This window comes from Ornithodoros turicata, chromosome 1, assembly GCF_037126465.1.
Source record: "Ornithodoros turicata isolate Travis chromosome 1, ASM3712646v1, whole genome shotgun sequence".
Lineage (NCBI taxonomy): Eukaryota > Metazoa > Arthropoda > Arachnida > Ixodida > Argasidae > Ornithodoros > Ornithodoros turicata.
The window spans coordinates 220871972-220887162 of NC_088201.1; the positions used below are offsets into that span (position 1 = coordinate 220871972).

At 45.9% G+C, this 15191-nt stretch overlaps 1 protein-coding gene across 3 annotated transcripts; it reads left to right on the forward strand.

The window, feature by feature from the left end:
• Positions 1-4143: 4143 nt before the first annotated feature.
• On the forward strand, positions 4144-6036 carry LOC135376808 (uncharacterized). 3 transcript variants are annotated; one of them, XM_064609279.1, is made up of 8 exons: positions 4144-4644; positions 4706-4766; positions 4820-4915; positions 5000-5040; positions 5190-5334; positions 5419-5495; positions 5806-5852; positions 5986-6036. In XM_064609279.1, the coding sequence occupies exons 3-8, from the start codon at positions 4825-4827 to the stop codon at positions 5990-5992; spliced, it is 408 nt and encodes a 135-aa protein (XP_064465349.1). In that variant the 5' UTR covers positions 4144-4644; positions 4706-4766; positions 4820-4824; the 3' UTR covers positions 5993-6036. The 3 variants fall into 3 exon arrangements, with proteins under 3 accessions (XP_064465349.1, XP_064465346.1, XP_064465343.1); XM_064609276.1 differs by having other exon boundaries at positions 4706-4915; XM_064609273.1 differs by lacking the exon at positions 4706-4766.
• Positions 6037-15191: the final 9155 nt, after the last annotated feature.

Genomic DNA, 15191 nt, shown 5'->3' on the forward strand with positions numbered 1-15191 from the left:
ATTTCTGACCATGGGCCGCAATATGAGGTCCGCGCTTTCAAAATGTGCTTGCAGTCGAGGGGTATTGAACATCGCCGTTCGTCTATCTACAATCTCCATGCTAACGAACAGATTGAACGGGGAGGAGGGGGTATATGTTTATTCACACAACAAGGAGGTTGAATGGTTCAACCGAGTTCTAATGGATTGCATTCAAGCCATCATCGTTTCGCATGACAAATCATCGAGACCTCGAACAGTTTCTCGGTATGTACCGCAGTACGCCTTATGCAGCCACTCAGCCTTCTCCTGCCGAACTGCTCCACGGGAGACGCATCAGGACACGCCTGGACATAGTTGGGCTCCCGGCATTGGATGGCGACGTCGTATAGGAGATGGCCAACTTGATCATCGCCTATGAAAAAAGGTCTAAGCCGGGATTCGACAGGAGCAAGAAGGTCAAAGACCCCGTTTTTATGCCGGAGACTTTGTGGGGATTAAGTTCCCGGGAAACTGTCGAAAAGGCACCCCACACTTCAGTCCGCCAACAGAGATCCAACGACAGACTGGGCCAGCCACTGCCTTTCAGCCACTGCCTCACAGCCGCCACCAGCGTCAGCCGTAATAGACGTACATGTTAATTGTGACAAGCATGGCTCGGATCCGTCCCGTCCACCCCCACGCTGTTCGCAGTGCACAAACGCCCTCCTGAACGATTCGTCCCATAAGCATCTCCCACGGAAGGGGAGCGTGTTGTAGAGTGTAGAAGGCTACGGTGCCAACGAAAAGGCAAGCCTATTTTTTTTATTGGGCTCGTGAATAAAGTTGAGTTCTGACTCGATCACGACACGATGCAACTGTATGTGTTCTACGTCTACAGAACTTGTGTAGAATGTCTGTTCGTCTCGTCTATAGGAAGTAGAAAGAGGCACTGGTTAGAAGAATTTTAATTTTAGTTCATGGAGTGTGTGCAGGTTCTATACATTAAGTTGACAGACAGCAGTGGATAGACACTAAATAGAGTATACAATGACGATAAGAATTCCATCGAGAGAGGAAGCCAACTTTTGTAAGGGTAATTTACATGCAGACCTCCTGATGAAGTCGTGCAGATAGTACCTTGGTCAGCACATTGCACGACCTTGTAAGCAACCAATGGATTGTCGGAGCATCCCTACACACTCCTAATACCACCTAAAATATTGCACCATTGCTCAAAATGGCCGACAGAAACGCCACATGAGCAGCGAAACATGGAAGTCACACACCACGTAAGGGATGGCAACCCCCATCCCCAAATAAAAAAGAAAAAAAAAGGAAAAGAAGGACGGCAATATTGGGAATAACTCTGCCGTACGTCGTGCAACAGTTATGTATTTTCCTGAAATACTCCTTATTGGTGAGACAACTGATGAGTATTAGAGCGAGTGTCTTTCCCTGTAGTCGTGGTCGTCCAGGATTGGTTTCCTTGTCTCGCAGCTTAGTTAATACGTGACATGAATGCATGAGGTCACGAATCAGTGGCAAATGTCTGTATGAGTGGTGTACAGGCGTGCAGCTTCAGGTCCTTTCTTGCCTTTTGATTGGCTATCGATTCCTCTGTTCCTTCCTGCGTTTTACACTCTCTACTCACCGGCCAACCCCGACAACACGTATCCTTTTGGGGACGTCCCAAACAGATCCCAACGTCGCTGGCTCGATTGAGGGATCCGTGGGGATGCCTTCAGAACTTATACTTGCTACGTCGTGCAACGAGGTCCGAAAAACGGCCCCATGGGAGCATGTCAGAGACCTCTTCGTACGAGTGGAGGGGGAACTGGCGCACGGCGATTAGAGGAGGAGGGCGATACGGCTGACTGCGCCATCTCATGAGTATGCCTTCGATTACGTGCACAGAAACCACATCTTGAAATAATCCTTATTGTCCACTTCACACCTACTGAAAAATACACATCCACATTATCAGTAATCGCCACACTTGATGCAATGTACTGAACAAGTCAAAGGCTGCTCGCATCCGGGAACTCTTTTATGCCGCGGTTAACCGTTGCCGTGTTACACGCTTGGGGTTCAATTTTCAACGGTCTTCTTGCGATCGCATGTGCTCCCAGAGGCCTTGTCGATGTAGCTGCCCTCAACAACGGCGTTATGTCAACGAATTGTAAGTATACTTTTGTTGGTGCGTTATCCGGAATCAAGAGTGAAGCTTGCTGTTGTAGTTTGTAAGCCTGCAAAGCGTTGCAATGCTCAACGCGCGTTTTTCTTCGTTTAACTTTGATTTAGGAACATCGTGAGCTACTCCTCAAAGTGTGTGAGTCATGAGACGCAGCAAGCGAACATCAAGGCGAACACTTCATCGTCATGTGAGCCAAGCTGTAGCGGGAAGCTTTTGCGTGATGAATGGGGGAGAATCGGATGACTTTCGCAACGATGGTGACGACGGCAGTGAAAGGCGTTCGATGTTTGTGGGCCAGCCAAGCGATCCGCTTTCGATGTTGGTGAACTCTCCTACCGATCATGAACCACGTCCCGTGTTGGTAGATCCAATTGTTGGCGACCACGGGAGCAGTGATGTGGATGAGGTTCGTGACATTGAATGTGCGAACTTGACTGCATCACGGTCTTCTGACTCGGAGGAAGCGGCTGCCGCCGGGGCGTCTTCTCCCGCCTCTTTTGAGGATGGGCTTAGAGCATGGGCGCTTGGGTCGTCTGTTTCGCACACTGACCTCACGAACCTTTTGAAGTTACTCAGGGCCCAGCCCCAGTTTGCTGACCTGCCAGCTTCTGCAAGGACCTTGCTTAAAACCCCCCGGTGTGCTGTTGATGTAGTGCCAATGGGAGACGGAAAGTACTGCCATTTTGGATTAGCAAACGGACTTTTGTCGGCGTTCGAAGGTGCACGATGTGTTCCTGATGAGGTGTTTGTGAACATTAACGTCGACGGGCTCCCTCTCACGAAAAGCTCGACAGACCAATTTTGGCCAGTTCTTTGCCACATAAAGGGCGACAAAAAACACCGTCCATTTCCGATTGGTGTTTACTACGGGAAAGCCAAGCATGTCTGTGCTAGCACGTTTCTTGAGCCCTTCGTTAGAGAGATGAAAGAGCTCCTGGACAGTGGCCTCGAAATCAACGGCAAACATGTCACACTGAGGCTAGCAGCGATTGTTTGTGATGCCCCTGCCAAGGCGTATGTACTTGGTGTGAAATCGCACAACGCTTACTATAGCTGCACAAAGTGTTCAACTGAAGGCGTGTATGAGCAGGGCCGTGTGTGCTTTCCCCAGTTAGATGCTCCACTCATGACCGATGCTGCCTTTCGAGCCCACACGTATGAACAACACCATGTAACTGACACCGTTATGCTTGAGCTCCCGATAGACACGATAAAGCAGACCGTTCTCGACTACATGCACTTGGTGTGCCTCGGTGTAGTGCATAAGCTCCTAACCCTCTGGTTCAGAGGTGATAGATCGTTTCGTCTGGGGAGCAGTGTGAAAGACGAAATTTCACTAGCCTGCATCAAGGTTGAGCCATACTTGTGCTCCGATTTTGGGAGGCGTCCAAGGACCCTGTCGGAGCTCGACAAATGGAAGGCCAGTGAATTTCGACTTTTTGTGCTATATACCCAGCAAACACACATGATTCCCAGATCATCCCGTTTTCATCTCACGGCCTCATCGGGATGAGTTGATCCATGCGTCGTCCCCCAGATCTCCGGGAGCGAGCAATAGGAAATCGTCCCATATTCATCCCTGTGAGAGCTGCCTGCGAGAATGCAGACGCCTCGAACCCTTCGCGCCTCCAACTGCGCTTGCGCGGTACGCAACTGCGGCTGCATTTCGTAACGTTACTACGTGATCCTTAATATGGTCGTTACCGAACACGATGTAAAATTTATCAATTTCACTCTTCATATTTACGCATGGCACATCCAGTATTTTGTGGTTTTAATAAGATACGCGACTTGCGCGGCTTCTAGGCGGCCAGTGGGAGCGATATTCAAACGTTCAAACCGTTAGCAAGCTCGTCCGGGTTGCAGGATGGAGGTGTTGTGGTGTGATGTTACAATTGTGAGCGAGTTGTGCGTTGTGGTGTGAGTTGTGTGAGCGAGTTGAAATGTGTCCATTTGTTTGACTGCTTGTGAGTGTAGCTGGGAGAAAAGACACCACTCTGGAACCAGACTGTACGCTGAGGTGCCAAAAAAAATGTGGATGCCATCACGCACATCTCGACGAAATGTCAGTGTCCCCGTGAGTGAGAGCCAGCAAGCAATACGTTCCGTAAGGTACAGCGGCGAAACTAACAATGTGAGGGCATCGAGGGTAGCCGGTACCCTCAGTCAGGGCACGACAATACGAGTAACAGCGGTCCAATGCTCTTGGAACACGGCGCGTTTCTATTCCGCAATTCTCAAACAAGTGGTTCGGATGTCACGGACATTTATGAAGACGCTTCCGATGAAGGTATAGAAGGAGAAGTACATGTGTTACACCAGCGAGGGTCACATATGGCTCATTTGAGCAACGCTTGTACGGAACAGGCGTTACCGATGGCAAAGTGTCGATGACTAAAGTGCATGGACGCTTGTACAGATGTTCAGTCAGAGGTGCAATTTTGAAGGACACTCTCCACTAACATACATGGACTTGAGCGACGTTCAAGGTAAATTAATCTATATTACCACAATTTAGGAAGCGTAGAGTCAGTACATTTTTCTTTGTAGAAAATTCTGTCACGCCAACTTCTGCAGCATGACTGTTCTCCCGAACTGAAAGACCTCCCTTGTATGTCAAGTGAGTCATTGTTACAGAACATGATCACTCTTTGTTGAAAATAGGAGAAATGCTGTCACGCTGTCTCTGCTGCAGCGTCAAAAATCGCAGACCAATCCAAGATGTGCCGCCTCCACCTACTTGGCAACCTTATTCTCACCGTATGATTCATTCCAGTGTTTCATGGCCTTGCATTGAACGTGTTGTACTTTAACGCTGGTAAAATTAAGACATTCATCATGCAGTGAATGAAGCTGGGCATCCGGACCCTGAATTTCCCATCGGGGTACGCAGAATTATGTATTTCCAGCCATACAAAACGCTTTTGAACATGCTTTCAGCATGGTTGGCAAACCAATCCAACCTAAATTTCAGAGCCACTGGATGAACTTGACACTTTATGCGCTTCATATCGCTTACGACATTGTCACACAGAGTCCCACACAGTCCGCCAAGTATACAACGATGCAATGGCAGACGAGGGAAATGAATGAGCGTCTACTTCAGCCAGTGGGGCAGTCAGCCCAGCTGTCTCAGTCCCAGCGAATAAGGCAACCAGACGCACAAACTTCACAGTATGGTATGCCAATAGAGATTCTCCCAAACGATATTGTGATGCGTTGACTGTTGTATGGTGAACTAGCTGCAAAGCAAACTGTTTCAGCTGTGCGTATCCCAAGCAGAAATCAACCAGATGAGTGGCCCCTCCCCCGTACTGCTGCAGTGTATATCCTGCACATGGTAGGAACATTTTCCTGTATGTTAGAAGTGCATTGCAGATCATAATTCCGTAGTCATAAAAAAGAAAAAAAATGATCGCGTACTATACCAAGCATACGATTCCCTCTGTCATTAATTTATTTCCTTTTCTTTCTCCCAGATATTGTGCGTGAATAGCTGGTGCTCTTAACGAGTGCCTACATCTCCATTTTTCTTCTTTTTCATTCCATTCATGTTGCACATATTTCCAAATCTGTAAACACATTTTTAACACTCTGTACTCATGAGACAATCATGTGCTTTGACGTAAAAAATGTCATCTCCTGTTTAGATGCCAACATCTTGCAGCGGAGCAGATGCTTTGCACATCGGTCACAGGTGATCAGAATATTTTATTTAACATAATTATCTAAGTACACATGTCACAGGTATGTAGCTTTCAACGTTTCCCTTGATTTTGTGGCAGATTGCAACTTTTGTACAACGTGTGCAACGTTGTTTCTTCTTCTAGGTCTTAGGGTGTTAATAGGTGCTTCTCGAGGGCTGTCTCAGGAGATTTCCCCACACCGGAAGTAAATACCTCCACTTTGCCTCTTTGCTTCCAGCGAAAGGGCGCAATGCAATTAACGTAATTTACTTTAACCTTTACAGCTCAATTGCTCAGAATGGTGGATACCATGAAGCTTATTCAGGAGCACCACACCGTGCGGCTTGACCTCATATTGGCCAAGTTAACAACGGCACCAACGGAAGGGCCTGCAGAAAATGACATCTTCAGGGAGCCATTCTAATATCGTCAAGAACTTCTGCGATTCGATGTCTCTCTTTATCATCACAAAGGCTATAATTGGTACGTTCTGCACAATCCACGCGCATTGTCTACATGTATTTTGGATAAGGTTGTGCGTAAAGTTCTGTTTTCGTCAGTTGAGTATCTCATGGCTTTTCTTAATGATGCGCGAGCACGTTCTTCTGAGATGTGGGGGCACTGACGAAAGAGACATCACTAGACTGCTTTGTGTGAACTTATGTCAGATGATGTGGCACAGAACTTCAGCTACAAGGGTCGTAAAGGAAAAAAAAAGAACTTAAGCGCCCTCAATCTGGGGCAAGATTGTCATTCGTATGTACTTTACTCTGTATACTAAAGTGCTCATAACACTCAAATCATCCATTTGCAGCCTTCAAACTGTCTTGTCAAGTTCTCATGCATGCTCAAACGACTAGAATGTAGCCCGCTCGAAGCTTCTGCTTGCCAAAAGTGCAGAGGGGAGTTATACTGTGATATTTTCTGGAGCATCGTTTACCTAATTGAAGTACTGTATACAATATTTCCTTGTGATCTGACTTAAAACGTTGTTCCTTAAAACTCTATTATGCGAGGTAAAAATCGAAGACTTTTGTCATGTACAGTATGTGTCAGCCACATATGATGGAACGAGGAATGTAACAAGAAAAGGCTATAAGTGTTGTATATCAAGAACAGTTGTTGAATGTTTCGAAAAGTGGTATGTTTTGGTCACATGTATCTTTTCCTTAAGACAAATTAAATAGCTGTGAGTAATTGCCTAATAATGCCTTACGTAGACGACGTTCGTAGCAAAAAGATCGCGAAATTACCACAATACGAAATAACATCAGAAGTGACAATCTGTCACGAGCTTTGTGCCTTTCGATAAAATAGCGTCCACGCTTATGTGAAAAAATGTCACCTTTTCTGTGGATTTCCCAGTTGTAACGCGGTGCATTTTTCTTGAAAAAAGAAAAAAAGTGTACTTTGACTTAGACACAGGGGTAGGTGTTTCTCAAACCAGTCTATACCTTCTGGTTGACACATAGACCCTATATAAGAAGTGAAAAACTTTGCTTTGTTACCCCTAAGTTATTTATTAGCAGCATTGGGGGAAAACGGGTAGGCAGATTAACAAGGCTCATCAGCTGCTGTTCGCGTAGAACGCTTCGCCTGTTTTAATACCGTGGTTCACATTAGCTGGGACACCCTGTATACAAACATTTCTCAGTTTACTGTTCAACCCACCCTTTTTCTATTTTCTCTTCTGAGAGAGATGAGAGAAGTTTGTGAATGTGTTTGTGAAGCGAGAATAGGTGGAACCTTGCACCTCCACTGAGTTTCAGAGGTTTTTCCAACAGTGGGGTGTTTATGTACTCTCGTTTGTAGTACGTGTTGTGTACAAGGCCATGTGCGCTTAGGAAATAAATATATTTTACTGAAATTCCAAAGCAGTAGTTTCAGTGCTCTTCGCCATTCTGAGCCACGGCAGTGGGCGGGTAGCGGGAGGAGGAGCTACCGCGAGCTCTGGGCCGCATGCATGCTTCACTGCAATACCTCAAAAGACGCACGCAGTATCATCCCAGCTTGATCGCTCGGGTGATCCCCGGGTAGCTTGCGGGGACGTTACTCGGGTGGCCAAGTTGTGCGTTTTTCGGAGTTTTTTCGGGGATTGGCATTCCTACCGGGAACGAACGCATCGCCCCAATGCATGGTTCGGGGTTCATCGCAGGTATGGATTTTGGTTTGCTGGGTACTGGTCCAGTTGTGCTGCTGTCTAAGATACCAGCCCCTTTCTTTGACAATTTTATGGTCCTCCATTGTGCGCTAGTCATCCTATGCAGCCCCAGGTTGTGCCGACTTCATGTGAACTATGCCGAAAGGCTACTTCGTCATTTCGTGGAGGTGTTTATCTCTCTCTATGGATCTTATAACGTATCCCATAACGTACATAACCTCATCCACCTTTGTGACGACGTTCGTCTTCATGGTACACTAGACGAGTTCTCCGCATTTCCTTTTGAGAACTTCATGAGGCACCTAAAAGGAGCTATACGGAAGCCAGAGAGACCGCTGGAGCAGCTATACAATCGTCTCATGGAGCAAAGGAACAACCATCTGGCGAGCTTGAGGCACGAACGAAATGAAGTTGAATGCTCAATGACCCACAGAGCTGGACCGCTACCACCAGGTTGCACCGGACCGCAGTACAAAAAAGTTGTACTAACAGGAAGATTCGCATTGCGCACACGCAAGCGGGACAACACCTGCATGCTCTCTTGCGGATCAATTGTGGTTATTGAGAACTTTGCGCACAGCTGTGCTTCGGAAAGTCTCGTTGTGATTGGGAGGAAATATCTAGATGTTTGTGACCTGTACAGTAACCCTTGCAAATCTTCACTGCTGGGAATTCATGCTGCTCGCAAACTTTCGCAGTTGAGGTTCTGGCCGCTGAACGCAGTGATGAAGAAATGTGTAAGGCTTCCAACAGGAAATCGGTTTGCCATAATGCCACTGCTCCATTGCCGATAAGGGGTGTGTGAAAACTGCTTGTGGAAATGCACCAAATATGTTGCTGTTGTACAGTGAACCCTCGTTATTATGACCATGGTCGTTCCCAAAAATTTTGGTCATAATACGGAATTGTCATGTTAACGGAGGAGATTTGCAGAGGTTTCAGTGCATTGTTCCCCAGGAGTATGGTCGTAAAACGCGTATGTCAGATTATCGGGGGTCATATTAACGAGGGTTCACTGTATAAGTGTGTTTTCTTAGGTATGAAGAACTTTGTACTTGGGAAATTTCCCGAAGATAATGACAGTGTCGCAGTTGTGCACTCAAACTGGGAAAATGACGGCATCTGCATGTGGCCTAACGAGAAAAATCCGAGAAGACTGCAGCAGCTCACGAGATCTGGGGCAAAACCAGAACCATAATGGACTCCCTGCAGATTTGTGAAGCTGTGTGCATTTGGTATGGCAATATTAGAACAGTACAGTGTCAAATGCTTCACTGACAAGTTGTATTTTTTGCACTCCCTCCACCACCATGAAGCCACTTATGAGGAAGCCAGGGCGAAACTGGCTGCAGCGGAAGAGACTTCAGACCTGTGCAGCGGCAATGAGGAGCTGGGGCGGGGAAAAAGAAAGAAGCGTAGAACCCAAAGAAATGACGAAGAGTGCCACTACCTATCGTCTGATCCCGACCAAGCAGAAGACCCAGATGGCTATTGTCGTCCAAGGCCCCCTACACCACCACCCCTACCCCCAAGGCCCCCTACACCACCTTCGCATGCAAGGCCTCCGACACCGCCTGCGTACTCCAGACCCCCTACACCACTTACGTATGCAACGCTAACGCCACTAAGAAGTGAGCTACCTTTCTGCATATGTAACTCGAGAGTTTGCTTTTATTGTGTATTACACCCTGTGCACGCAGCAGCAAAGATATCAGTAATGTGAGAGTAGGCATGAGCATTTTCTGCACAAGTTCATATCAATGCAGCATAGCCTACTATGTATGAGTAACGAGGTACAGTGAACTCCCTCTAAGTTGAAATTTATGCTTAACTCAAACCTACCATTATTTCCTTGTATATCTACTCCATTGTAAAATGCATTCAATAACTCAAATTACTGCTTAACTCAAGCAAACAGTGGTGGATACTGAAGCGGTTGAGTTATTGAGAGTTTACTGTAGTAACCAGGCTTTACTAACGGGTCCGGCAGCTCGGCTCCCATTCTCCTAGGTACCGTACTGGAAAGATGGCAGTGGCTGAAGAGGTTGCGAATTGCATCACTCCACACGTATCAATCCTTGCTTTTTCAGCTTCAGTTGGGCAGCAACAGGTGGACAAAGGAATGCCTACCAGGCAAGAGGGCTCTTCGTCATTTTCCACGGGCCGCACGGAGTCTTCATTACAGCGTGAGAATGGATTGATAGTGTGCTAGTTAAGATAACTTCTGCTTCTGAGATTACGTGGGACTTGAAATGTGTTACGGTTAGTCCGTGAGCACTTTTGCTGTTATTCTCGTTAGAGGATATTTTCTGATTACTGGGTCACTGTCTTTTTTTTTTCTGTTTTGCTGCTATCATGAATCACCGCTTGCATTGCTGTTCGGGTACACAAGTGTCACGTACTGTAAGATAATGCACTCCAGTTCATTCTTTTTTTTTTTTTTTTCATTGATATAATGTTCAATCTATTATTTGTTACCAGGAGTCCAGCAATCAGCACTCCAGAACATAGAAATGCATGATCCGTTTTTGATGCAAGGCTATAATGAAGAAGGACATATGCACAGTAAGTTGGAACCATGTTTGCAGCAGTAATCTCCTGCCATCACTGTCTTTGGTTGAGGCATTATACGTAAGCCAGAGCTACTCAACGTTTCCACAGGTGTAACTCCCTTCGAAATGCAAGGAGCTTTGGGATATGGATCACAAGAAGCCCCTGAGATGAGCAGCTTGCAGCAGCCCGGTTAGTGAACACCATTGTGTTTGTGCCTGTGGCGGTCCCAGTAAGAGCACCGCCATACGACTGTACAAACATTACAACGTAAAAGAAAGAAATATCAAGGGTGGTAACAGATGTAATCTCGGGTGAACAGTGTGCTATCATGCCTTTGATCTGGCTTCAAACCAAAAAGGAACAAAAATTAAACATAAAAAAATAGCGTGACGAGAAGAAGTACAGTCAAACGAGCATTCAGCATGGCAAGTTCCGTGGTGTGCACAAAAATTTGGGGTTCTTCCTTTCGGCGAAAGCAACCCCGAAGTGTCATGTGTTGCAACTCTGTAATTTACACGACTTCCCTGTGCCTTTTACTTACTTATACTTGAAATTCCTTGCCGGAACTAGTGGGGTCTGCATTAATTCCTAATTTCACATTATGTTTTACTATTAGCAGAGGCTTGAATTGGAAATGTTACGTGCTTGGTTCGGCCCGGGGTCTCACAGTAACACCTAAGTTCGGGTTGTGCTCTCACAGTTTAGTAGGAGCGTTCAAACTGTTTTATTAATTTATTTATTTGTTTATTAATTTTTCTGCTGTTTTAAACACCTCGGTTTCAAACCGGTTCAGTACTGTGTCTTTTTCCTTAAACATAGAATCTGTCTGAGAGAGAGAAAGGTGGAGACAAGGGAGAATGAGGGTATCAGAGCACGGGAGAGCGTAGCACCTGCCTACAACTGCAGATTTTTTTTTCGCTTCCTTTGTGAAGCGATTTGTCTCCATAGAAAAAAAAAGAATACTGTATTTATGACCCATACTTTTTCTGTTTCCAGCAAGCTAATTATACTGGGTGAACAAAGTTAAGCGTTCACGAGCGCTTCATAATTAGGCGTACAAAAGAAAACTAGGCACTATTTGTCTTCTACTTGAGTAAGAAACTGCTGCTACATAATTAGTGCCACCTGTTTCTTAGTCAAGTAGCGTAAATATGGCATCAGGTTTTATTTTATCGCTGTGTTTATGAAGCGCTCGGGAAAGCTTAACGTTGTACACACCGTATATTGAATGTGAGCAGTTCGTTTTGTAGCTCCTGAAGTGCTCGCACTGACTGCCTCTAGTTTATATCATTGAGAAAGAATTGTTTTTACTTGTACTGCATTGAAGCTGGTAATGCCATTTGTACGCATGCGACTAGAATTCACGAAATGTCTGAATGTTGCATGATTGTTGAGAGGGCCCTGCTGCTTTGACCCCTGTTTGCAGCCACTTACCTTTCCCACACTGCAGTGGGCCAAGTTCCAAGTGCCTCTAGACGCATGCTGTCTCCGACCACATACCTACCAAATCATCTGCAAGAACAGCGCCAGTGGGGCTCTGTGTCTGTCAGAGGCACATCACTTCACTCTCAGGCATCATCGTCAGACGTGTGTTCCACCAGTGCTCCCCTGAGGCCCCTGTCAACTACGCATCTGCATACACCACGTCAAGCACTGCACCGCGAGCATGCAGGCATGACTATCAGTGGTATGTTCCCCTGTTGTAGTATGCTGTGACCAGAAGGTTTGACTTACTATCAACAGTATATGTGACACTAAATTGGTGGATAAAGTATAAATGCAAGTACAAATTTAGATCAGAAATACACATTGCAAATTGTTGCATATGCAGTAAGGAATGCCTTTATGATAATAATTAGCATGGGTAAGCCATCTTGGAAGCCATGCTCACGAAATGAGAGTGTTAGCACCATTTAAGTCTGCGTTCCTTGAGATGGTGAAGAGTGGTATTCTATTGAGATTTGAGATAGCTCAAGCTATGCACGACGAATTCTGATACCTTTCGATATTGCATTGATGGGTAGCACGACATGGTCAGAAGCCACAAATCGTTATAATTGTAGTCATTGGTGGTACGCACGTTGTGATTCCAGCAGCACAAAGTGCACGAACGAAAAATGGTAGCCACTCAGCGAGATAGGCAGAGGTACAATGGGACAATACGTCCCAGTGAAACATGTAGGCCCTCCTTCGTCCTCCTTTATGCGCCAGGTGGCGCTGAGTGCTGGGTTAAAAGGACGCGTCCTTGCGTCACGAGGGGCTTTTGGCTTGTTTGGGAGGCTTCTGGCTGTTGGGTTGTTCGGAGCGCTGTTTCGGGTTCTACTTCGACAAGCAGGTTTGGGTAATAAATGGTTTAAGGGCATTCCCTTGTCTCTGCTGTGCTTCCCCTGCGGCTGAACGGACAGGGCCCTCTCCGGGAGTGGGCTACTCCTGTTCCTTCTCGGAGAAGGGGTTTCCCACAAACTCCAGACAAATTTAAAAATGGCTAGGAAGCAAGCAAACTGATGAAGATGATGCATTCGTGTTGTGTTTGTCCCTTCGTGTTCCCTAGTCTCTATGTTTTACTGTATGCATCCAGACAAATGACCAGCAGAATGCAAGATTTGAGGCGGATTCGACTATTCTCCTATTCTTTAGAGGCACTTGGTTGAAGCACCCTGTAGGAGTCTAAAACAGCCAAATGGCAAAAGTGCATTAACTCAGCTGTTGGTGGTGGTGTGTTCCGGATTATGTCTCTCAATGGAATGCTCTAGATTTCTTTAACGTGCAACATTGCAATTTAAGGTGGCAACCTACATGGAAGGCTGAGGCAGGGAGCTGTCCCAAATGATGACGGTCCTAGGTCCAGTAAGAGGCGACGATGCAGACAATATTACCTTTCACATTCCTCATCCCCTGGATGCATTTCCTTGGCAGGGTTCGAGAAGGAGGTGATCAGGCTTCTCCACATGATAAAGCTTACACAACAGTCTCACAGTGAGCAGCTACAACTTATCTTGGAGAGCCGGGGACCTACGACAACAGCTAACCGTGCTCTAATTGAAGAGCCATTCAAGACATTAGCAGGCTTCTTGACGTTTGAAAGAGAGCTCGAACAAAGTGCGGACAAAAGGGACAGACTGGTACAGATTTTGTTTTATATAAGCGAAATAGCTATTTTCTGCCGTCCTATACTTCTCAAAGCCTTATGACATTTCCACTGCTCTTCTCTTATGTCACAGGTAGCATTCATGAAATCTGTTGGTGGAAGCAGCACCCGAGAGAAGACATTTAGAGTCCTGTCACGGTTGTTAGACCCCTGTGTCGCCAGAGAGTTCAGCCTGTACGGTGCAAAGAAAAAGAGACGATTCTGCGACTTGAGAGTTTGGAAAGTTCTGTGCTGTAAGTAGCTCAAAAGTAAACATGTCCTGGGATGATGGATTTAGGTTGTTTCCTTAGCATGCTTTTGGGGACAAGTTGTCTGCGGAAACAACTAGGTCAACCGGTCTTGGAGAGGGGCTGCCCGTATGAATTAAGCACTATCGTCCTACTCCAGTGTAGTTCGTCTCGGGGAACGTGATCAGCAAGCATGTGCACACATGTTACGCGCAAATCTGCAATCTACGTAGCAAGCCTATGGCTGATAACCTTATAATTTCGAGGAAGAGGTGACGGAGACATATCATGTTAAGTGACTGAAGGCAAGTTAAGGAAAATCCGTCTTGTCGGCATTTCAAACAGGGCCAAGAAAGAGATGTGAAATTTCCTGAAGGATCGAGAAGTTCGGTTTTTTGTCGGGGTGCGGGCTTTTTGCTGAAAAATTTGAACATAGCTTCCTTCCTGCATTTACTTTCATAATAAGTTTGGATACCCTGCTCGAACATTAAATGAGAGGCAGCCTCAGTGTAGAGCCACCGAGCCGGCTGTCAAAAGCTACAGTCTCTATTCGAAATATCAGCGGCTCTCCACTGAGGCTTTCTTTCATTTTGTGTTCTGCCGGATCGATGGATTTCTCCTCGACCAGCTGGAATATTGTTTTTCAACATTGGACATCAGCCAGCCTCCTACAATGAGTTAGTAATGCCGGGGCTGTTCGTTATCAAGGGCATAAACGTGAAGTATAACATGCAGTGAATATATGAGTGATTAGCCAACTAAAAAAACTCGGAATTGCTGAGAAAAGGCAGGATTCTGCCTCAATTCTGCAATTTTGCGCGGCAACAGCAAAAACCAGTACTTCTTGAAACATTTGGTTTATGGTTTGGCAATAATAATGACCTACTTGCACGTATCAGTTGGTCTGGACAGAGAGCATACCAAACAATAATCCGATGTCAAATTGCATGCAGTCCGCATGAAATGGAAGTATTTCATGTCTTCAGGAAATAGAGCATTTCCGTGCTGCCAAACTGCTTACAAATTTCATCATGTGTAAATGGCACGTAGCAGCAACCCAGGCTTATGACTATGACCAAAGTACATGCCAGTGTAATGTTCTGGTGGTGACCTGGTAATTTAGTCCATTATGCATTGCATTATTTTATCACTTTCTATATGTTTAACAAGCTTTTGCGGAGTTTAATCATTGAGCCCATAGGGATCGATGGTGATGTACTGTAATTTGATATAGTTTTCTGGATTTCAGCTTTTTCAGAAC